The sequence below is a fragment of the Nanorana parkeri genome, unplaced genomic scaffold (genome assembly GCF_000935625.1).
Source record: "Nanorana parkeri isolate BGI_ZX_2015 unplaced genomic scaffold, ASM93562v1 scaffold110, whole genome shotgun sequence".
In the NCBI taxonomy this organism is placed as follows: Eukaryota; Metazoa; Chordata; class Amphibia; order Anura; family Dicroglossidae; genus Nanorana; species Nanorana parkeri.
In genome coordinates this window covers 362,521-387,538 of record NW_017306378.1, presented here as the reverse complement: position 1 = coordinate 387,538, position 25,018 = coordinate 362,521, and the positions used below count along the sequence as shown (strand labels likewise).

General features: G+C 44.7%; 1 protein-coding gene across 1 annotated transcript in view; it reads left to right on the top strand.

The window, feature by feature from the left end:
• The first annotated feature begins 163 nt into the window (after positions 1 to 163).
• The window catches only part of PRKAG2 (protein kinase AMP-activated non-catalytic subunit gamma 2), a 276,475-nt gene continuing 251,620 nt past the window's right edge, over positions 164 to 25,018 (top strand). Inside the window, exon 1 of the mRNA XM_018553115.1 lies at positions 164 to 496. Coding sequence (XP_018408617.1) covers positions 404 to 496 — 93 coding nt within the window. The 5' untranslated portion in view covers positions 164 to 403. The remainder of the gene's footprint in view (positions 497 to 25,018) is intronic.

Sequence of the window (25,018 nt, the reverse complement as noted above, 5' to 3'; positions counted from 1 at the left end):
GATGTCTCCCGCACATACCGCCGTGCATCTCTCCCTGACTTCCTGTCTGAGCCTGGCTCCGGGCTGAGCTGCGTGTTGTGGCTCCTCCGATGTAGGAAATGTGTGGCACCACCCCTCTGACAGAGGGACGGATTTGCTGGGCTGCTGATTTCTGCATACACAGTGTACGAGTGACACTTGTGAGCTGATTAGTGCGGACTTGATCCCCCCTACATCCTCCCGATCGTTCTATCCGCTCCTTCCTGTAAACATCCAGCTTCTCCTCCACCGGGGCGTGGGGGGGCCTTGGCAGCATGTTCTCCAGAAGATCGCTCATCTGGGGGGAGATCTGACCGATCGCCCGGAGGGACAACAAGCCAAAAACTGATACAAAGTTTCCTGCGGTGTGTGAGAGGGGCAGAGGATGGGAAGCACGGCCATGGACACTAAGAAGAAGAAGGAGCTTCCTAAGAAGAGCAGCGCTCAGAAGAGGAGGATGCTGAGGGTCCACATTCCTGTAAGTGCTGCTTTGTTGTCATTGCACATGTGCTGCAGCTGTACTGACATGCGGCGCCTCCTCAGGTCATCCGCTGACAGCTGGCCCTCCCACGTGACTCATCGCACTGTGTTTACAGGGCTCGCTCAGCCTGCCACCGCACCGACTTGACTGGCTGGGCACTCGCTTTGGTTGCCTTTGCTACCATGGGGACGTTCACACTTGTTTCCAGGTGTTTGTTTTATTTAAAGTGTTTTTAAACCCACGTAAGTACAAATCATATAGTGCTGCAGCCCCCAGGAAACCAATGTAAGTCTTTGCTGTGTGGTTTCCATCTTATGCGTGTGGTTGCATTGCGTGCGTTCTCTTCCCTGGTTCCTTTCATGGGTGGCTCGGTCCCCATACGGCGTCCCATGGAGCCACCTATGCGTGTGGCTAGCACATACAGATGAGTCCCATGCGTCCGTCGTGTTAGCTGGATGCTAAACCACCCCCCTCCGTCCTGCGCCCGCGCTGTACCAGTTTCTGCAACTACATGCTTGGTACTTGGGGCACGCTCCCTACTACCCGGAAGATCAGGGAAGCGGGGGTCTTTAACAGAGCCGGTGGTGTTTATATTAAATATTGTAAGTTTTCGGCCAAATACGCTGACAATTTGTTTCAGGGGAATTGTTAATGCATTCGAAGGAACATGAATATTTTAAAAACGCACTTTTATTGCTGAGAAATTGGCTTGGGATGTAAAAACAAACTTTATCCGGGGTGTTTAAGGGCCCATTCACACCAGAATGTTGAGTTAATTGCGCATTAGCGTTTGTTTAGCGCACATTGGGGGGGAATTCATAAAATAGTTCCACCGTTTCACTGCTGTAACAGTAAAGAACCCTTTTCTCAGTTTAAGATCAAACCTATCTTCGTCCAGTCTTAAATTGTGTCCACGTGTCTTGTTCAGGGACCTTGGAGTATTAAGGTCATTACAAGGCAGAGTGTGTCCAGGGCCCATCATCTGTCCGTAGTCATAGGTAACCACTGGGATGTGCGGTCACATGCAAATAGTGGTGTTCCTGTCACCCTGTCAGACCCCATTCACACTGAACTACATCCAAAAAAGCGCTTTTTTCAGAGTGATTTTGAGCTGAGCGACAGTGAGCTACAATGCACATTTTGTCGCGCTACTTAATGTGACTTTTCGCAGGGACTTCGTAGCTGCTACAAAAGTGACACTTCTGTGCAAAAGTGACACTTCTGTATCGCGACGTAGTGCGACAATGTCGCGCAATGTCGCTCAATGTCGTGCGCTACACCATTAAAGTCTATTGGGCAAAATCGCCCGAAAAATAGGTCATGTTCGAGCTACAAGCGACGAGCTACAGGTGACATTGAGCTGTGAGATGTGAACATCTCCATTGAAATGCATTGGACAAGCTACATTGAGCGACATTGAGCTGATATTTGAGCGATTTTGAAGCTGAAATCGCCTGATATATCGCTCAGTGTGAACGTGGTCTCATTGCTTTGTACAGGCTGAGTGGCCGTAGCTGCCGAAACCACCTGTCATTCCAGACATTCCTGCTGCAGGAGTCTAGTACTGGACATAAAAAGCTGGTGTGAATGAATATATAGTAACTAGTATGCAGGATCTTACTGGAAGAAAGCTGGCAGCCAGATCCTGCACAAAAAGTGCTCTGTACGCTGATCGCTTGTAAAGTTTGTGAATTGTTTACATGTGTACAGTGTATAGCACAAAGGTGCCCCACTAGTTGCTAGGACCTGCATCTGAGCAACAAAGGATGCTAACCAGGATAGAACTGCCTGCATGCTAGCAACCATGGACACTGGCTGGAATGCAAGCAACGCCCCTGGCTGGAACAGAACTGCCTGCATCCTAGCAACCATGGACACTGGCTGGAACAGAACTGCCTGCATCCTAGCAACCATGGACACTGGCTGGAACAGAACTGCCTGCATCCTAGCAACCATGGACACTGGCTGGGACAGAACTGCCTGCATCCCATAAACCATGGACACTGGCTGGAACAGAACTGCCTGCATCCTAGCAACCATGGACACTGGCTGGAACAGAACTGCCTGCATCCCAGCCACCAAGGACACTGGATGGAACAGAGCTGCCTGCATGCTAGCAACCATGGATACTAGGTGGCACAGAGCTGCCTGCATCCCAGCAACCAAGAACACTGGCTGGAACAGAGCTGCTTGCATCTTAGCAAACATGGATACTAGGTGGCACCGAGCTGCCTTCATCCTAGCAACAAAGTACACTAGGTGACTTGAGCCGCCTGCATCATGCATTTTTTAGCACTTCCTGACACCTACCGGTCTATTCACTAAGCAGCCAAGTGAACAACCGACCCCAAGTGAAGTGAGCCGAACACTGTTCGGCTATTCACTTGAGGCTTGTACGTCTGATTTCAGCCGTATATCGGCTGAAATCAGACGTACATCGCTTGCTTCACATGGCTTCGGGTCGGCCGAACATGCTCAGCATGTTCGGCCGACCCGAAGGGCAGAAGGAGTTCGACTCAGCCGATCCAACCGATCCAACAGTAAACTAGCATTGTACCTGATGGAGAACTGCAGCAGAGGGCGGGTACAATGCTAGTTTCCTATTGGCTATTGCAAATTGAAATAGCCAATAGGAATCTAGCAATGCATTCCAATGGGCAAAAAAGTTTTAGTTTTTTTTTCTATTCTGACACGGCTCCGTGTCAGAATAAAGAAAAAAAAGAAGCAGCAGTGTTTCTCTCCTGGGAGGCCGGGAGCAGGAGACTCCCGGAGCGCCTGGGAGAGTTTGCTGTTTGGAGATCAGTGTCCCTGGTTAGCCGGTAACCTGGGACGCTGATCTCTCTGCTCGGCCTGCTACGGCTTTCAGCACGGCCGAGCTCGGCCACGTTCGGGAGCTGTACGGGCTATAGTGAATAGCCCGTACAGCACCCCTTCGGCCGAAGCTACAGCTAGATCCTTCGGCAGCTTAGTGAATAGACCCCCTAGTGTCCTATGTTGCTAGGTTACAGGTGGCTCCAATAAAGCGCATATGTGCTGTAAGCATGTAAACATTTGCACAAACTTTCACATGCATACAGTGTAAAATATGATCATACGCAGAACCTCAGATGCAGATTTTTCTATTTTGATTTGATAGATCTGAACTCATATTCATTAGCCCATGTTCACTGATCTTTACACACTGTGCATGGACCCATGGAAAACAGTGGACCAGCATTCAGATCTGTAAGATAAAATGCTGTACTGATAACACGCAGCAATTTTTACAACGGTGTGTATTAGCCCTTCTAGCATTTAAAATCATTACATGCATTCGCATGCAATTAGAATTGTTCTGTGAATACATAAAAATGCATGTACGTCAGTGCCAGTGTGAGCGAGCCCTATGGGTCTAACTCATGAAACTCTTCTAGTGTAATTGAGTTGATACTACAAAGATGTTTGTAGGAATTTGTTCTGCAGAAACAAATAACAGCTGGAACAATGCATTGTTTATATTGACTTCCGCAAATCACTGCCTCATAGTATCAAGTATCTTGTTTTTGGGCATCTTTGCAGACGCAGTCATCTTCAAGTACAGGCGAACCCCAACTAAATGTCATTTGGTTTGCAAAAGCACTGTGCATCATAAACAATTCCCGTTTTTTAAAGGGTTTCTAAAGCCTCTGTTTTTGTTTGCATATATCTACTGCTAGCAAGCAGTAGATATATGCAAAACGTTTTTTTTGAAACTTTTAAACGTACCCCTGTCTGACGCGCGCTCCCATCAGAAAAGCCGAAACTGCTCGGGCGGCCGCAAAGCATCTTGGGGCGGGCTCATGCACAGTTCGGATTTTTGGTCGGGAGACGAGGAGAGACGCAAGGTAAGTCTATGGACGCGTGCACCCGAATGCAGACACCGTGGGACAGGAAGTACCAGCAAGGACAGAGGAGTCAGCGCTGGATCAGAGACCCGCCGCACTGCTGGAGGGACAGATGAAAACATCAGGAAAGAAGAAGAAGATCGGATTAAGAGACATCAGTTAAGGTAAGTGCTGACATTAACATTGTGGGGAGGAGAATTTTTTTTGACTTTAATGTCACTTTAAGTAAATCTTTGTTTTCACCTTTTCTTCATCCTTTGTGGCCTCTTAGTGTTGCTGATCTCATGCAGCCTCTTGCTATTTATGTACTCTCCAACAATGGCTGAATGGTATTTCAATGGGTCTTTTAATAGCCATGTCAGTGGACCATGATTGCGTAATGTGTGATGAAACAGACACTTGCAGTCTCCTTCTGAAGCCTGGGTGATGGGGTGACAATGCAGGAGCATACTTAGGAGACAGGCACAGAGCGTTGTCACCCTATAATAGGAAGTGCATAAACAAGCAAATTCATGGCAGGATCATCACATATTCTTTTATTCAAGCTGTAGATTCAAAAATATTGAAATTACATTAACATGCTAAAGCTGATAAGATTTTGGAGTTTAAAGTTACATCTCTTCTAAATACAGAGGAAACAAAACAAAGGCTGCCATTTCCGATCTCCTTCTGAGAATGCTAGTTTCCTGGCTGTTTTTAACTTCAATACTGTGTCAGGGACCTGGAACGAGCATACAGATCAGGAAAGTCAGAATGAAGTTGGTACTTCTGATCTGTATACTTGCTCAGGGCCAGATACATTGCTTTAGCATGCCAGGCAGGAAACTAGCATTTTCATGAGGAGAGATCAGCTATGGCAGTTTCTGCAGTTCCTCAGTACAGGTTTCCTTTCCTTTCATGCCCTTCTCTGCCCAGACTTGCTACTTTAACATTAAACTCTGGGAAAAATCACAAAATTCCCCTTGTGGTGGGGCTGCCCCTGCACTGGGTAACATAAAAGTCAGGACATTAACTTACCTGATCCCCGCTCCCACAGGCTCTCTTCAGGCTATAAGACCGGCACCCGCAGCTCTGGTGGTCAGAGGCTCGCTGATGTCATCAAGTACAATCCAGGACCTCTAGCCCTGCATTATATGTGAGGATGCCTTGGGACAATCCATAAGTTTGAGTATAGGGGAGATGAGCAGTAGTGGGCATCGGGTAAGCAAAATGGGAGGTATTAAAGCCTAGTTTTGGGGGACAAAATCTCGCCTTACAGTGTTCTGCAAGGGTTAAATGCTTGTTGAGGGTCTAGGGCAGAGGTAGGGAAGCTCCAGTCGTCCAGCTGTGGTGCCACTACAAATCCCATTAGGTGTTGCAAGAGACAGCCACAGGCATGATCTCAGAGGCAGATGCATTTTGGGATTTGTAGTCTCACAGTTGGATGGCCGGAGTTTGCCCACCCCTGCCAGAAGCCTAGGAGGAGTTTCAGATGCGTACATTCAGCGCAGCTCCAAGCATGCAGATGCATGTGTGCCAAACTGTTTGGTATAGGAGACATCCCTAGGGTTGATATACGAGAGAATGGTCACTTTCCAATGTGAAGATCACTGAGCTTAGTAAATAACGCAAAGCTTCAATCAATCAATCAATCGTTCAAGAAAAGATCACCTTATTTACAAAGTTAAATATGTAAATTGACCATTTTAGTTGGGTAATTCCAACTAAAAAAATGGAATTATCCTTTAAAACCAATGATTACACCAATTTCTATCTATCTACATCAGGGGTAGACAACCTTGGCACTCCAGCTGTGGTGAAGTTAACCATGAGTCCCATGAGGCAATTGTAAGACTGACAGCCATTACTCCCAGAGACAGGCAATCTTGAGTGCGGAGGTTGCCTACCCCTGATTCTACATTATACGAATATGTTAGGCTTATATTAAATTTGCGAATACAAAAGGGTTAAATGGGCATTTCATTACTAAGAAGACTCTGATGAAAGATCTTTACAGTTACAATTCTGTGTATGGGATAATGTGGGGTTTTGTATGCTCAGTACAATATTATGTGACAGTTCAGACTTCTGAGTCTTTTCTTCTGCTTCTTTGGCCCTTTTACTTCGAGCACATTTGTTTATTCTAACAGAGTTGAGTTAGTAAAGGTCATCATCCACCAGGAAATATCTTATATCAGACAACTTGTGTCTCCACATTGCACTGTAGACAACTGTCTTCGATAGTGAAAGTTAAGAAAGAAATGTTTCTCTTTGTGGGTCTGACTTCATAAATCACAGTAGTAGAGCATAAACATATCCAGTATAATAATATAGAACCACACCACAGATCATGGAAGGTACGAGGGCCTTGTTTGCTGGAGCACATGAGGATAAATGCGTCCAGGGAGAGTGATCTATTCCAAACCACATGTAATTGTGTCCTATACGATTACATGTGGACTGCCGCTTACAGATGCGGCTGCTGTCACACGGTCATGAACCTGAATGGGTGGCAGCGGCCGCATCTGAATGGAAGCTTTGAGATTCCTGTCACCGGAATCTATAGGTTTCTGATGCAGGTATCCCAAAACAGCTGCTCCAGATTTGGTCTGCCCCAGTTTTGATAAATTCCCCTCAGAGTGTACTGGTATCCATACGGAAGAACTCCGGGCAGAATAAATCTTAACCCTTACAGTGAGGCTACCCCCACACTGCAAGGGTTAAATGCTTGTTTTGTCTAAGGTGGAAAATAACAAAGATATACTCACCCAAACCTGAAGCCTGTCTGGCTGCTAGACTGGCCCCTGCAGCCTTTCTTTCCCTCTGCTCTGGCGGTATAAGAATCTGTGAGAGATCACATCCAATACAGTGTATTGGACGTGAGGATGCTGAGGAACTTTTGATCGTCGGAGCGGAGGGGGAGAGAGGCTGCAAGGACCAGTCTGTGAAGGATCCTCAGGGGCGGGGCCATGACACACTTCATTCAGATTATGTCCTTAGACTTCCAGGTTAAATGACGCCCACCTAGAAGACTGAGGACATCTTGTGGTGAAAAAGAAATACTGCTGAGAAGCCTGGGCTGCTTTTTTATTATGTTAACTGGCCGGGGACATTTATTATTTGAGAGAAATTTGAAGATGGACTTTGAATGGATTTGGGAAAATACACGAGTCTGACTGAACCCTTATACAGTACTCTACAGTATACAGTACACACAGTGTTATGCAAACAAAAGGTATGATGTTAAACTCTCTCTCTCTCTCTCTCAAACTGTCAACCTAATGTATCTATCTATCTATCTATCTATCTATCTATCTATCTATCTATCTATCTATCTATCTATCTATCTATCTATCCATCCATCTATCCCCCCTCTGCCAATCCCTACACTGACTTCAACTCGCCCAGAGGATAAAATTCAAAATATTAACAATCACTTATAAAGCCATCCACAACTCCGCTCCCAAATATATCTCAGACCTTGTCTCAAAGTATCACCCTAACCGTCCCCTCCGCTCATCCATTGACCTCCTGCTTTCCAGCTCCGTCGTCAACTCCTCCCATACTCGCCTCCAGGACTTCTCTAGAGTCTCTCCCATCCTCTGGAACTCTTTACCCCAACCTGTCCGTCTATCTCCCACCTTGACTGCCTTTAGGCGTTCCCTAAAGACTCATCAAGGAAGCCTATCCCACCTCAACCTAACCGCTCAACCATCACGTTCTCAAATAATTCATCCCCACACAGCTACCTCCTCATGTATCATTTCCCCCTCCTGTTTTAGATTGTAAGTCCTCAGGGGAAGGGCCCTGCTTACCATCTTGTCTTGAATTGTATTGTAATTGTAATGTCTTCCCTATATTGTAAAGCGCTGCACAAAATGTTGGCGCTATATAAATACTATGTAATAATAATCTATCTATCTATCTATCTATCTATCTATCTATCTATCTATCTATCTATCTATCTATCTACCTACCTATCTATCTACCTACGTATCTATCTATCTAACTTTTGATCTAGCATCTATATATATATATCTCTCTCATATGACATGATTGTGGTCTAGGTTACACTCTCTGCATCTTACAATATGTTATTCTTGGAATACGTAGGAATCAAGCAACGTTTATAACATAATAGACAGTTTTAAGAAAGATAAAAGTGCAGCTACTAATTGATGCAGCTGGAACTTCAAGCAGCTGTTGTTATTTGGTTTACAAGTAAAAGTTTCACTTTTATGTTCTGGATACATTTCCTCTTCATGTCGAGTTCTGAAAGGCCATTATGCGGAACTGCTGGGTGAAACCGGCCAAGTTTACTTTGACAAACATCAACTTCTTGTTATGGAAACTAAAGAGGAAAATTGTCTTTTGATTTGCAGAACGAGTCATAACAACTTGATGTCTATAATAGAATAGTTATAATGTGTATTGCAGGCTCTGGATATACACATAACAAGGCCTTGTTTGCTTAGGGCCCTGTTCACTCAGGACTGCAGTTAATTGCTAATCCATTTTTAATGTAAAATATTTAAAAAATGCTTCAGTATGAGCGAGTCCTTAGAGGTAAAACTACGGGAAAAAATACAAGAAAATTCTAGTTTTTGCACTTAGCAAGCCAGTCAGATTAATTAACTTTGTAAACCGAACCAGATAAATAGCAGCTACAATTTAATTTGTTGCCATTAGCAGCACAGACTTATTTTTTTTTAATAAAAACAGATTATACATTTTAACTTCATTGCATGTTTCCCAGATCTGCCATATGTGTTAAATTGTATGTATAGCCAAAATGTTTCTATTTTGTTTTGGATAGAATAGTGAAAGGTTATATAACCCCTGTCAGTTTATTTTCCCTTGTTTTGCTGTTGGGGAGATTTCCATTCACTTCCTGTACTAGAGACGCAACAGGAAGTGATAAAATCTCTACAAAACGAGAATTCCTTTCTGAGACAGTTGGCACAGGAACCGGAGTTCCCTTTGTAAGATTTATCCTGACCTCTTGTTATGGTGACACCTGTAAAATTTGGAATTGTCTCAGTGATAATGGTCACCAGGACAGATAGAGAGAGTAAATGTCCCCAGTGGAGACACATTCAGCAAAAAAAATAACCTGGCATGGATTCTAACCCTTTCCTACTCTAACCAAAACTAAAAAAAAAAAAAATTTGGTTATTCAGTTGTGCTCATAAGTTTATATACCCTGGCATAATTTAATGGGTAATTCTACTTTCCCAGGCTGCCCCTCTCCCACTGCTCTTACCTTAAAAAAATGAATGTACTGTAGAGACAAAGCAATCATTTTGCCACTTTATAGATCACTAGTTCGGCCACATCTTTAGTAGGCTGGTTCAGTTTTGGTCACCAATCCACAGAAAGGATGTCCTGGAGCTGCAGAGAATCCAGAGAAAGGCAACAAAACTTACTAAAGGGGCTGGAAGACCTAAGCTATGAGACATGGGGGTTGATTTACTAACCTTATAAACACACCACGAACATGTATACACCTCTGTAGTGTGTTCCCTCCCAGCATGATCTATGGGTGGAATCTAAACACCTTTGTAGTGTGTACACACCCAGCAGGTGTGTTGTGCAAAGCCAAGCATGAATTGCAAGGTGATGGTGTGTAAATTAGCTCTATGTTGTGTTGCTTGCGTTGATGAATGCAGGAATGTAAATGCATGAGCTAACCATTTTTGTCTAAACTGTGAAGCAGCATTATATATGCATCATGTGCATGATTTTTCCATATATGGCATTAGTGGAAATATGCTTTTAGAGACTTTTTGGTTGATAAATACGTTTTGCTGTGTGAAAATCACACGCACCTGGTGTGTGCGTGTGTTTAGGTTAGTAAATCACCCCCATGGTTGCTAAATGTAAACTCGTTCACGCTGGAAGTGAGGCGATTAAGGGGGGGCATGATTTTAATGTACAAAATGTTTGGTGGTGATGGCAACATAAGCAATACACTATTTACAGTAAACTCCATAACAAGGACTACAGGCCATCACCTAAAATTGGTGGAGAAAAGATTTAACCACAAAGGGCGTAGGGGCTTCTTCTCAGTCAGAGTGGTTAAATCTTGGAACTCTCTGCCACAAGCAGTGGTATCAGCTGAGAGTATTGTATCATTCAAAAATCATTTACAGGTCTATGCACAAAAGGGTGAAGAGTTTGGAGAAGACAGGAGAAGTAAACAATCAAGGACAAAATAGCGGATTTGGAAAAATTCTCCAATTCAGCTCACTTTCCAGTTCAGCTATGCTGTCCTAGATTGTTCACTTCTCCTGCCTTCTCCAAACTCTTCACCCTTTTGTGAATAGACCCCTTAGATCAGAGCCGTAGCTAGCTCCTTTTGCGCCTGAGGCAAGAACAGAAAATTGTGCCCCCCAACATACGTGTTAGGTCACCTTATGCCACGCACGGCGTCATGCGCCCCCGCCTCCAGGATCGCGGCACCAAATAGCATAAAAATGTGTTTCGTTTGACGAAACTAATGAAAACATTTTTAGTTTCAGTTCATTTAGTCTTTGCACATGTCTAATAGTTTGTGTGTGTGTGTGTGGTGGTGGGGGGCGGGTTCTGGGGGCTTCGAGGAAATGTCAGGGATCTAAACAGACCCCTGACATTTCCCTTTTGAAATAGAACAAGAGATTGAGGACACAGAGTCCTCTGCCCATACAGCGGGGAATGCGAGGAAAAGCTGTGTTGGACGTCTGGCGCCCCTGTTGCCAATGGCGCCCTGTGCTCGCCATGGCAACAGGTGCGAGGGGGCGCAGCCAGGCTAGCCCTGGCTACGCCCCTTCTCAGCTGCGCCTGAGGCGAGTGCCTCACTCCCCCCATGGTAGCTACAGCCCTGCCTTAGATACCTTCCTCAGAGACCGTAACATACAGGGGTACAGGTACTCTTAAACCTAAGACCACACAGGGACTCGCATACACACATGCACGCAGTACACACACATTTAGGCCTCATTCACACACAACGCAAGCAAAATTGTATATTGCGTCTATGCGCGTATATACGTGCGTATGTGCGTATATGCGTGCACTATTTGCATTCCCAGAATGCATCATTCCTAATGGAAATTTTAATGAACTGTACGCATATACAACATGTACGCATACACAACATGCGTATGCGCGTAAAATACGCAGGAATACGCTGCCCGGACGCATCTCGGTTCCATTCTGTTTTTGCGCATATATACGCTACGCAAATATATGGCTCCATACGCGGCTATGTGTATGGAGCCATTTATTTGCATATGGTACAATACGCACGTACGCGCGTATATGCGCGGCAGTGTGAATGAGGCCTAACACATAAAGGTTGAACTCGATGGACCTGTGTCTTTATTCAACCTCAAATACTATGTAACAATATAATTCCATTTTCCCAAATTCACCCAGGAAAGTGGAATTACGCTTTAATGTAAAATGTTAGCCATTTTTGCTGCGCCACAACTTCAAAAAAACATCCTGCTCACAGTAGGTCAAACAACACCTGTGTGACGGACTCCCTCAACCTGGACAAGCTTTAAAACTTCTGCAAGAAAATCATTGATTTGAAAGTTAATTTTATGGTCTCAACCATAAATGCTGTGGAGGAGACAACAAGCCCTATGAAGGGAAGCACACCATACCCACTGTGAAGCATGGAGGTGGATCTCTGCTGTTTTGGGGAGGGCAGTGGTGTGAGGCAGCGGCACAGGCAATTTGGGCAGAATATATGGCAAGATCAATGCAACATGTTATCAGAAAATGTTGGAGGAAAATTTGCGTGCATGAGCCTTGAAGTTGCTCAGGGAGCACACTTGGACTTTCAGCATGTCAATGATCCGAAACATAAGGCCAAGTTGACTGTTCAGTGGCTGCAGCAGAAAAAAAGTGAAGGCTCTGTAGTGACTGTCACCATTTCCTGACCTCAACTTCATTGTTCCAAAGTGGGAAGATCTTAAACATTCCTGTAAATGCAATAAAACGAAAGAATTTACAGGACCAGGAGGCTTTTTGCCAAGAACAATGGGCAGCTTTACCACATGAGAAAATAAAGAGCCTCATTCACAACTATCACAAAAGACTGCAAGCTGTCATTGATGTTAAAGGGGGAAATACCAGACGTTAGGAACTAAGGTAGGGGTGGGCAACTCCAGCCCTCCAGCTGTGCTTTAATTACAAATCTCATCATGCCTCTGGGAGTCAGGCCTGTGGCTGTCAGGGACTTGCAATGACTCATGGGATGTGTAGTTCCACAACAGATTGAGGGCCGGAGCTGCCCACCCCTGAACTAAGGGTGTGTAGAATTTTGAATAGACCATTCTTTTCCTTTTTCCTTTATTGTTATTAGTTGCTCATTGATTGTGCTACTTTGTGATGCCTAATAGTTTAATTTAAATCACATTAAATTAAAAAAAACCTCTTGTCTGCTGTGATCATGTGTTTTCCTAAAATTAGTCACATCTTACAAATTCTGCAAGGGGCTATTGGCACAGCTGCATGTACACTTTAAAGAGGAACTCCAGGAAAAAACAACATTAACCCATGCAGTAGGACTACCCCTGCACTGCAAGGGTTAACTGCTCATTTTTGTCTAGGGGCTAGATTAAAGAAGATATACTTACTGTATCTGATCCTTGTTCCTGTCAGGCTGCTAGACCCATCCCCGCAGCCTCTTTTCCACCCTGGGCTACAATGGTCTAAGCCCTGCTGATGTCATCACGTTCAATGCAGTTCCATTGACATTAGAAGTGAGGATGCCGAGGGACATACCACAGCTGGAGCAGAGGGGAAGAGAGGTGAGCAGTCACTGTTGCAAGACCAAGGACCAGGTGAGTATATCTTCTTTATTCCGGTCCCTAGACCAAATCGAGCAGGTAATCCTTGCAGTGCGAGGGTAGTCCCACTGCAAGGGTTAATTTTGGCACTATCTTGAGTTCCTCTTTAAAGGAGAACTATGAGGTGAGTGCTTTTCACTCACCTCATAGTTCTAGCCGACCTGTGACAATGAGACAGGTCGGCTCAGTAGATGTCACATACCAGCGTTCGCTCACCTCTCGATCCTGTCACGGCTCTCTGCCGTGACGGGAGGGGCTGGATTCCCCCCTCCCCGCTACGATCCGCCAGCGCTGACTGGCGGAACGGACGGGGAGGGGGCGGGTACAGCTGGCTCTGCCTCTAGATAGGCAGAGCCAGCTGTCACTCACGCAGCTGGGCGGTTCCCGGCATAATTGTCGGGATCCGCTTCAGCTGCGGCGTCTCTGTATACCGCGAGCAGCAGCTCGCGGTATACTGCGCCGTCTCAGTACGGTATACTGAGCCTAGGGTGACGGGAGGACGCTGGTGTGTGTTCTCCCGTTACCCTAAGGAGAACTATGGGGAAAAGACTTAACCCCATAGTTCTCCTTCAAGAACTATGTAGATTTCTGATTACTAGTGAATTTATCTCACAGATCACGGCTCTTGATGACATCATTCCTTACTTATGTTTCCCGCTTCCACATCTCAGCCCCCATTCACACTTAAGCGTGAGAGATTTTTTGCAGATGCTCCCATTAAGTCTATGGGGGGGGGGGGCAAAAGCGTGTATCTCTGGCCAAAGAACTCATGTACTTTTTCAACTGAGCCCAAGGGGTTAATGGGCACCATTCAAAATAATGGGACTCTTCATGTTGAGCAATGTAGTGCAACATACCGCTCAGGTGTAAATGGGGGCTCAGTGTCCGTCTCTGTCTTTTTGTGCACATTTCTGTTTGGTTGCAGTTTGTCCAAGGTCTTATGTTTGAGACTTGACACATTAAAAGGAATCTATAGTATATTATCATTGAACACATTATTGTTGCAGTGTTACCTTATTACAGGTTTATTATTATAGGTATTTATATACGGTCATCAGTCTGATGACGCGCTTTACATACTATTCATTCACATCAGTCCCTGCCCTCAAGGAGTCTTACAATCTAAGGTCCCAATCTTATTTACACACATGCTGGGGCCATTTAAGCTACCAGCATCTTTGGAGAGTGGGAGGAAACTCCATGCAGATAATGTCCTGGCTGGGATTAGAACCACTTGCTGCAGGGCAGAGGCTGAGCCACTGTGTAACCAAGAAGTAGTTATGTGACTTTACATATTACACACAATCCCATTTCTTTTGCCATTGTAATAAGGGAAGAGTTATATAGATCAGTCACTTAGTCACTACGTAGATTCTGCTTAAATATCTAATGGCGCATAGGGTGTAAATTGTTTTTAACAAGTTGGCCGACTTGCATTATGAAGTGGTGCAGTAAAGTACAACCATTGTACCATCACACTGAAAAACAGAAGTCAGAGCCTGCATATAGAATGAGCAAATATGGATGAAAAACTTCCCCCAGATGCCAAAGGGCTGGGATCTCAGAGCAGAGCTGCGGGGCAAAATGTGTGTGCAAGCCAGAGGCCCAGCCTTTGCATGAGCAGCCAAAGAGTGCATTTGCATGGGCACAGATCCTTCCTCCTGTTGTGGTTCTGTGCTGGGACCAAAGTTGGAGAGAGTCATAAAATAAGTGTTCTATAAGCCAAGTGTTTTAAGGTTCCAAGGTGTTCTGTTTGAAATGTCACTCTATGCATACCTCCTAACACCCAGTCTTGGCAGTATGGCAACTTGCTGACTTGACAAGATCCATAGGCAGTTTAACTCTCCAAGAAGGCTCAGACGTCAAATCCAGAGTAGTTTTCTTCAGCTTAGCACATTACATGGATGTTTTTCTTAGCCTTTTGAAGCGTAAAAAGTCAATGAATTCCTTATGGCTTGTATTCGCCAGACTCATGCATGGCTACAGGTGCACCTTTCCGAATGGAGACTGTCTGCATTCCGGCTTGCGCAGACATTTATTTCTATGAGAGGCTGTTCACAGTACCTGTGGCTCCCTGAAGGGAGACATACCCCAGAATTTACATTGTATGGCTACAGGCAGCTGTGTGCATGAGCCTTAGGCCTGACTTTGCAGAGATGGAAAACTGAAACTAACTCAGCAGCAAGGTAAGATTAGTACAAGTAAGGTTAAACTTAGTGGTAGCAAAACAGGATGGGGAAAGATCAAATACACAAACATCAAATAAAAAAACAGGCTGCTGTAGGAGCACACCAATCACTATTTTTCTATAGTTCACAGGGTTTGCTTACCATAGAGTCCTGTAAGAAGTGGCACATTGATGAGAATGAGAATATAAAATAGTCTTTCTCAATCAACGTGCCGCGACACCCTGGGGTGCCTTCTGGCTTTCTCATGGGTGCCTCAAAATTTAACACAGCATCATGCCTTTCAGTGGTGCAGGCCACCAGCATCAAGGAAATGAATAATAGTAATCCAGGGAGGGTGGGATCCAGGGAAAAGGATGGACGTTCACCTCACTCAAGGCCCGCCCACCTTCCACTCTCTACCATGCTGCTGCCACTGCAGCTTCTGTTGTCATGGTAGGACTCTGATGTGAAGGAGGACAAAGGACACTGATGTGAAGGGCAGCTTCTTATGTCAAAGGGGGGCTCTTCATGTGAAAGAGGGGCTTCTGATGTATTGGGAGGGGGCCCCTGATGTATTTGGGGGGCTCTGAGGTGAAAAGTGCTCCTGATATGATGGTAGGACTCTGATGTGAAGGGGCCTAGGACTCTGATGTGAAGGGGGTTTATTATGCTAAAATGGGAATGCTTATGTGAAGGAGTATCTGATTTGAAGAGGGATACTGATGTATAGATTGGACTCTGACGGGGGGTCTTCTTATGTATGAGGGGCTTCGGATGTGAAGATGGCTCCTGATGTGAACCAGGGCTCTCATGTGAAAGAAGGAGACTCTGATGTGAAAGAGTGAATGCTGATGTGAACTGGGGCTCTCGTGTGAAAGAGGGGAACTCTCATGTGAAAGAGTGAATGCTAATGTGAAGGGGGGCTCTCATGTGAAAGAGGGGGACTCTGATGTGCAAGAGTGAATGCTTATGTGAAGGTGGGCTCTCATGGGAAAGAGGGGGACTCTGAAAGAAGGAGACTCTGATGTGAAAGAGTGAATGCTGATGTGAACCGGGGCTCTCGTGTGAAAGAGGGGGACTCTGATGTGACAGAGGGGGACTCTGATGTGAAAGAGTGAATGCTGATGTGAAGGGGCTCTCATGTGAAAGAGGGGGACTCTGATGTGAAAGGGTGAATGCTGATGTGTATGGGGGGTGGGGGGGGGGGGTCTGTGATGTGAGGAGGGGCTCCTGATTTGAATTTATACTCTAATGTGAAGGGGGTAGCAAAAAATGTTTGTTTTTGTGTGGGGTCCTCCCTTACAATACATACCAGATTCCTATCTGGAATAAGGGTCTGATATGGAATTTGCAGGTGCCACATGTCATTTTATACTGTCACGTTTTTTAAATTTTAGACTGAGGTGCCTCGAGATTTTTCATTATGGCCTGGATGGGAAGGGGGTTTAACACCGCGGATGTCAACTGGTTAAAGGGTGCGATGACTGAAAAGAGGTGGAGAAACACTGGTATAATCTATTTTGTAACATCAGCGTGTAAATGCGGCCCAAAATGTAAAGTTGGCTATCTGACTTTTAATAGTTGCAGTGATGCCAAGAAAGCATTAGCCGTTCACTCGTGGCCTGGACTTGCTTTTTAAGGACTTCACTGAAAAAGTTTCTTTACCATAAACCATAGCGAGTGACTCTAAACTTAGCCTAGAAATGCTTTCTGTCCATCCTGAAATGACATGAAGCCTGCAGTTGTCACAATACATCAGCAAGCAAGCAGAGGCAAAACACTGCTCCCTTCAGACACCTCTCTCCACATTTCTTGGCCGGGAGCCACATTCTGAATCTCATTTTTGTGAATTACGCAATCGATGGTGAGTGTTGAAATGTTTTGGTGTTGTAATAAGCTACCTTCTCTGTTTGCTATTTTCTGACACTGTCAAGAGCAGAATGCTGTGTGTAGCTGTCTGCAGAAAAACACTAGTCCTATTTCTTTGTCCCTCTTTGACTTGGGAATAACTGTTTTATAAACACATTTAAGTGGAATGTTTTATTTTATAAAGCATTATGCAAAATAGAACTCATAAAATTACTAAGCTTTTTGTTTTCAATGTTATATAACAGGATTGGAGTAATTCCAGGAAGCTCGTAGCCAGTGTGCCAAATAAAATGATAGCTGGTGCCTAGCTTTTCAGAACCCTTGTTGTTGATGACAGTTGATGAAAACAGGAATGGGTGTACTGAACTCAAGCTCCTTGGGATTACTCTTTATGTTCAAAGCTAAACTCTGGGACACTAGTTGTGTGTTCATTAAAATATAATTAAAGTACATGTAAAACCAATGACTCATATCTTTAGAATGCTAATGTAAGTTCAATTCAAGTCATTTCTAATCTTTATACATCTAAAGTTTTTAATAAAATAATTTCTGGCGATCTTGCCATGAATGTCTTTGTTCAGGCACCTTCAGAGTGACAACGCTCTGCTCATGTCTTCCAGTTATTCTCCTGCGTTGTCACCCTGTCACATGCACTTCCTATGGAGACTATAAGCCAGGGGTGGGCAATTAATTTTCTGAATGGGCCACATGAGAAACTAGGACTGTTGTGGAGGGCCCAAACCAATAAGACCTATTGCTTCGGCCCACCACAACAGTCCCAGTTTTGTGATTAGCTCACGGTTCTGTGCAACACACCTACCGTGCGCTACAGTGCGGCAGGTGCATTGCATGCTGTAGGTGCGCTCAGTGGTCTTAGCAACCAAGGACTGCAGAGGAGGAGGACACCTGACATTGGTTGCTAGGATGCCAGCAGTCCTAGCAACCCATGACTTTAGAGGAACAGGGTCCGGAAATGGACCCACCGCCAACCTGCGCTATGGCTTGCAGTGGATGCAATGCAGGTCATTGATTGGACACAGACAGACAAAAGGCCGGATATGGCCCACAGGCCATAAAATGGCCAGGTCTGCTATAAGCGGCCATGCCAACATAAATTGTGCAGGCATGTTCTGCTGTTGTCACCAATAGGAAGCCCCATCGAGCAATGATGTGCAGCTAACTCTGGAGCACATGCATATAGGCAGGAAGTGGCCACAGAGGGGCTGCAGGAGATCAGCAGCACTGAGATGCAAATGAAGCACAAAAAATAGGTTAAAAAAAGTATTTAAAAAAGAAATAAAACATGGAAGTTGTTCATGAAGCACAGTGCTTAGCAAACTAAATGTCATTTGGTTATGGTTTACATCTACTTGAAATGTATTTTCAGATGCAATACATTTAGGTATCTACATTTTATATAATGTCCTCTGTACAGCACAGTGGTGTAGTGGTAAGTGCTTCTGCCTTGTAGCACTAGGGGGTCCCTGGTTCAAATCCAAGCCAGGTCACTATCTAAATGGAGTTTGCATGTTCTCCCTGTGCTCTGGGTGTTCTGGTTTCTCCCCACACTCCAAGGACATGCTGGAAGGTTAATTGGCTCCTATCTAAATTGGTCCTCATATGTATGCATGTGAGAGAGGGACCTTAGATTGTAAGCACTTTGAGGGCAGGGACTGCTGTAAATGTGTGCTCTGTAAAGATTGTTGATGCTATATAAATACCAATAATAAATACAGCAGCAATCAGAGAGGGAGAGACATCATAAGGTACCAATCAGATCTACTGTACATATGTTGACAGGAAGAGAGTGCAAAGTGATGACATCATCAGTGCTGCAGATTATTCTTTGTGCAAACATTAGCTTGGGGTGTGTTTTTACCAGAATTCTTTACCAAATTGTGCAGTCAATACAATGGAGGTCAAAGATCTGGCTGTGCTCCAATGTAAGGATGTCTGGATAACAGGACTTGCTGCATAGACTCACAAATGCTTTGGTTGGTAATACTGTACCTGCTACATATGTATTTAGCTGGGGCGATCACGAGGGGACCAGGGCACCATGATAGACATGAGAATGCCAAGGGACAAACCACATTCCAGAGCGTAGGGATGATGAGCGCTGACTGCCGAAGGAGTGGGATCAGGTAAGTAAAAGTCCTTTACACAGGTCCTCTAGACAAAAATGAGCAGTTAACAAACTCCCCTTAAAGTGTGGCTACTCCCGCACTGCAAGGGGAGTTTTTTTAATTTCCCTGGGTTAGGCTTTGAGGTTTTCAACAGAAAGGGATAATTGACCTCATTTATTAATGCATATGGAAGAACTGTGCTGGACATTCTTTAGTGTCCCACCACAGTTGTTCAGATTCCAACTTCAGCTATTCAGCTATCGCTTATCAGGGCAGGCTGACATCTAATTGGTGGTCCACCTTTGAAACGACACTAAACTCAGGACTTAAATCTTAAAAATGTATTCAAAGTGATATTAAAGTCAAGAGGATTTAAAGTACTACTCCTGACTTCCTGCTTTAGAGGGACTCTTTTCTTAAGCATTGCTGTGCAGTCAACCTTGTGTGTGGTAGTAAGCTGTGTGTGTCTCCACAAACACACAGGCACAGCATATCATTCTCCAAGCCAGTAGATGAACAGTTGCTGGAGTCTGCACTGTCCTTTGTGATCTTTTACTGGACAGGAAGTTCAGGGAAGCTGAGCTGTGACACTTGGAAGCAGCTGTTCAGAAACATGATGATTGTGTTTGGGCAAAAATGTAAAGCAATGCTTTGCTGGACAATGTATATTTGTTTGATCTGGATTCATTATTGAAAAAAAGTGTGAGAGTTTAATACTACTTTAACTATTAACAAAAATGTATCTTATTTGGGGCGTCCCGAGGTCAAGTGTCATCATCATGCATACGCGACCATCTGATTGATGCCTACCGGCAGCCATCTTGGTGGTGGACACCGGCAGAGAGAGAATGGGACGTTCACCCGGCGGGGTGAGGTATGCCACCGGGTCCACTCCTCTACTGACACTGTCGGGCTCTCGGTCCATGACCGAGTGCCTGACTTTTTAGAGGGGGTGACACCAAAATGACTGTCAGTCATTTTGGTGTCACCCCTGCAATGGTGGCACACGGGTGCGGGCCACACACCCTGTACCCCCCTTGTGACGCCACTGTTAAATTGTGCATTACTCAACTGTAGATCCTCAAATCATCTCTGAATTGGTGCTGACACTGTCCTTCCTTCTGGAGGTGGGCTACTTTTGTTCCCCATAGCCCCTGTGTGTGTTGTAAAGTAGCCACAGTTTCAAGCTCCCTCCTGTGATGGACTACAATCTCATGTTTAGTTTACTAATTTGTATTGAGATTGTAGTCCATCACAGGAGGGAGCTTGAAACTGTGGCTACTTTACAACACACACAGGGGCTATGGGGAACAAAAGTAGCCCACCTCCAGAAGGAAGGACAGTGTCGGCATGAATTCAGAGATGATTGGAGGATCTACAGGCGAGTGATACACAAATAAGATACATTTTTGTTAACAGTTTAAGGTACTTAAAGGCATTTTTAAGATTTAACTCCTAAGTTTAGTGTCACTTTAAAAGTGGACTGCATATTCCAATTTCTGCAAATAGTTCCTTTGTAGAGTAGCATGTCTTCTGCAGAGTAAGATGTGAATTTTGTATTGGAGAGCTGTCTGAATATGTGAAGGAGAAGACAGCTTTATAAACTTTTCCAGGAGAATAGACTTCAGTTGATAGTTAGCATGGCCAAGACTCAGAAACAGAAACACATGTTCTGATACATTTTTAATGTCCTGCAATCACGTCTAGGATATTAATAGATATAAAATGGCATTTTTTTGTCTGGTGAAATTGTCTTTATTGTCAGGATGTTGTGCTGAGAGATAGACTGGAAAAGGATGCTCAGCAGGCACTGTGATCTATTATTGCGCTCATCTTCCATCAGTGCCAGTATACAGTACATTAACAATAATGTAGAAGCCCATGTTCAGGAAAATGATTAAAAGCTTTTACAAGTAGAATGTGACTGGCACCAGGGGTTGTAGCAGACTAGAATGGAAGTTTGGTTTTTCTATAAAATAATTGTGTACCTCATCAGTTTTCATCTCTTGTATGGAAAACTGTACATTTTAATGTGTTTCTGATTGGCATTAAATATATTTTGTTCATAAAAACAACCCCTGGAATTAGTTGTAGACGCTTCAAGGATTTTTAGCAAGGTTTCTTGACTGCTTCTTCTCTGGATTTTTTACATATACACATTTTCTAAGGCCCCTTTCACACAGCTGGTCTGCCTCTCAGTTTTTCAGGCAGATCCGATCGCATGCCCAATGCAAGTCTATCATGTCATATTAGGGGTAATAGGATGTAAATGGACACATGTCCGTTTACATCCGATTCGACAAGGACCAACATGGGGTCCGGTAACTCCAGTTTTTTCCTCCATTACAAGATGGGGGAAAAAACTGTACGGATATGGATGTCGCAGCAGTGGCATCCGATCCATACTGCTGTGATCAGGAGAAAATCTGTGCATGGATCCTCTCTTGATCAGCCCATGTGAAAGGGGCCTAAGCCAGCGTCTCTCAACCTTTTTTAAGGCTGGGTTCACACCTGGGCGTTTTTCAGCGCTGATCGAAGCGCTGAAAATCGCTGAAGAAGTGAAATCCTATGAATCCCTATGGCCATGGTTCCCACCTGGGCGTATTTCCTCCCGTTTTGTCGCACTGAAAAACACCCTACGCGCGAAAAAGTACTTGAGCATCTTTTTCGCGCGTAGGGGCAGATTTCAGCGCGTATCCATTGGCATTCCCGAATGTGGCTCGGGGTTAGCAAAGCGGTAACCCCCGAGCCACACTCGGGAATACAGCGTAGGTCTTACCTTGTCCGCGATCTCCGCTGTGTCCTCCGGCCGCTGCCGTCTTCCCGGTTCCGTCCTTTGTCGCAGGGGAGCTGTCGCGGGGGAACCGGCAAGTTTACAAGTTAAAAACAGATAGAGGGAAAAAATAAAAAAATCATACCGCCAGGGAGGTTAAAAAAACGAGCGTCGAACGCGTGTTTCATTGGAGAAAAAACGTGCTTAAAAATGTGCTTTAAAAACGCGCATAAAATGCGCCTATTAGGAACGCCCAGGTGTGAACCCAGTCTAAGTCACGGCACCCTTTAAATGTATGCAAACTTTTGAGGCACCCAACTCTAAAATGTAAAGACTGTAAATGTAAACAAACCACATGTGGTCCCTCCTGAATCCATACCAGGGCCGTAACCGATATAGGGGTCTGGTATAGATTTTAAGTTGGGACCCCATGCAAAAACACAGGAAAAAGGGGTGTTCACCCCTTCACATCAGAGTGCCCTTCATATTAGGAGCCCCCATTCATAATCAATTAGTTGCCCGATTATTGGCCGGGTATCGGGACACAGAGCCAATGAAATATTGGCTCCCAGTGCAGAGGAGGGAAATAGGAGATCTACACCAACTAATCGATAAGGAGAATAGTTGACAACAATTCTCTTTATCGATTATTATTGGTTAATCGATTAGTTGGTTGCAGCCCCCTTTACACCAGAGTCCCCTCTTCACATCAGAAGCCCCCTTTCACCTCAGATACCCCCTTTACATCACATTCCCCCCTTTACCTAAGGTGCCCTCTTTAAATCACATTCCCCCTTTCACCTCAGGTGCCCCCTTTACATCAGAGTCTACCTCTTTAGCAAAAATTTGAGGTACTGCTGACAAAGCCAGAAGCTACCTCAGGGTGCAATAGCACCCTAGTTGACAATGGTTGCTTTAAGGTACACCAGCCTGGGGTATTTGGTAATTAGTGGAAGGGTTGACACGGAGCAATAGTTAGATATTTGGCTAAGCAGGATTCATGATTGCTTGTGAATGATTCTGTTACTCTATTCTAAATGTATCTTCCAGGCTTCACTGTTACATACTTTTGTATTATGAAATGGATAGGCGGTCATAGCAATTCTTCTTGTTAAATCCGGACAGTCTAGAGTTTCTTGAAAACCTTTTTGGCTGTGTGATTTGTGCTGTGTGTTTCTCAGGAAACGCCCGGCATTCATATGCCAGTCTTGTGCAGTCACTTGTATAGCGTGTTTATTGTTGCCTCAAACCTGTTGTACCTGGTACAGGAGTGGAACTGTCACTATGTTCTCAAGTGTTTTGTGAAAAGATCAACTACTGGATATTGTGCCACTTGTCTTGTCTGTGGATCTGGGGGAATGTGCATTGCATGCATGGACTGAGTCGAACAGACACCAACGCCATTACAGCATTCTTGGTACAATAATGATTACCGATCACCAATATAACAGGGGGATTGATTAAACTCAATTCCCCAACTTTCTCTGCTCAGAATTGTTTTTTTTTATACATTAATGGAATACCTTAGCTGCCAAAAGATTTGCATTTCTGTCCATTCAATCTTGAGATTAAGCCCTCATTCAGACTAAAAACGGCCAGCACGTACAGCTCCGTGCTGCGTGTAACGGCCGTATCGGGTAGCTCCCGGGAAGGACAGGTGACGTGTGGAATTAGTACGCAGTCCCTGTCCTTCTCTATGGGACTACGCGGCCATACGCCCCCCCCCCCTAAGGTCACCTCAAGTGCAGCTCTGTAGGGGTGTGTGTGCGTGCTTCCTGGCTCGGACGCAGACAGGATCCATCCTGTCAGCGTACGAGTATGCTCACCCGCATGGACATGCAGGGTGGCGTACTGCTGCATACTCCCATAGAGAAGGACAGGGGCTGCGTACTAATCACACGCATCACCTGTCCTTCCTGTGAGCTGCCCGATACGGCCCTGCACGGAGCTGTATGTGCCGGCCGTTTCTAGTGTGAATGAGGGCTTAAGCATTCAATTTTGGAATTGAATGGAGTTTCTCAAACGTAAGCCACATTCACTATTAGAATATTTTTTGTTCGAGAAAACTTTCCATCCTGTTCTTTCACTGTTTTGTGGTCACTATGGTTGAAACGATCATTGTTTTGACCCCAATAACTAAAAGAAAATTAAACAAACTTTCTGAAAACAATTTTTTTGCAAATGAACTTCTACTGTTGCATGGCCAGCTTTACACAGGTCTGCCACACAATGCAGCCCGGTCTGGCAGGGCAGAAGACCCAAATTTTGCTCTGCTGCAGTTAGGTAACACTAACAGGTCTTGTCCCTCCCCCAGCCTGTGATTGGATGGTGAAAGGAGAGAGAGCAGCAGACTGATTAGTTCATCACTCTGTCATTCTGCTTTTTTTGTTTTATCCGCATTTTCTGTGTGAGCACTGCAGAACAACTGACTTGCTGCTTGTGCTGCTTCCCCCTGTCCTAGTCTTAGCTCTGTTGTATAGAGATGGCAAGAGGCTAATACCAAGCCAAATTGAGGTACTTACCCTGCTTACATGTACAAAAATACATGTAAAGTGACTCTAAACTCAGAAATTAACAGGTCTATTCACAAAAGGGTGAAGAGTTTGGAGAAGGCAGGAGAAGTGAACAATCTAGGACAACATATCTGAACTGGAACGTGAGCTGAATTGGAGAATTTTTCCAAATCGGCTATTTTGGCCTAGATTGTCCACTTCTCCTGCCTTCTCCAAACTCTTCACCCTTTTGTGAATAACCCTGTCAGTCTTAAAAATGCATTCAAGTACTTTAATTATTAACAAAAAGTATCTTATTTGTGTATCACTCGGCTGTAGATCCTCAAATCATCTCAGAATTGGTGCCGACACTGTCCTTCCTTCTGGAGGGTGGCTACTTTTGTTCCCC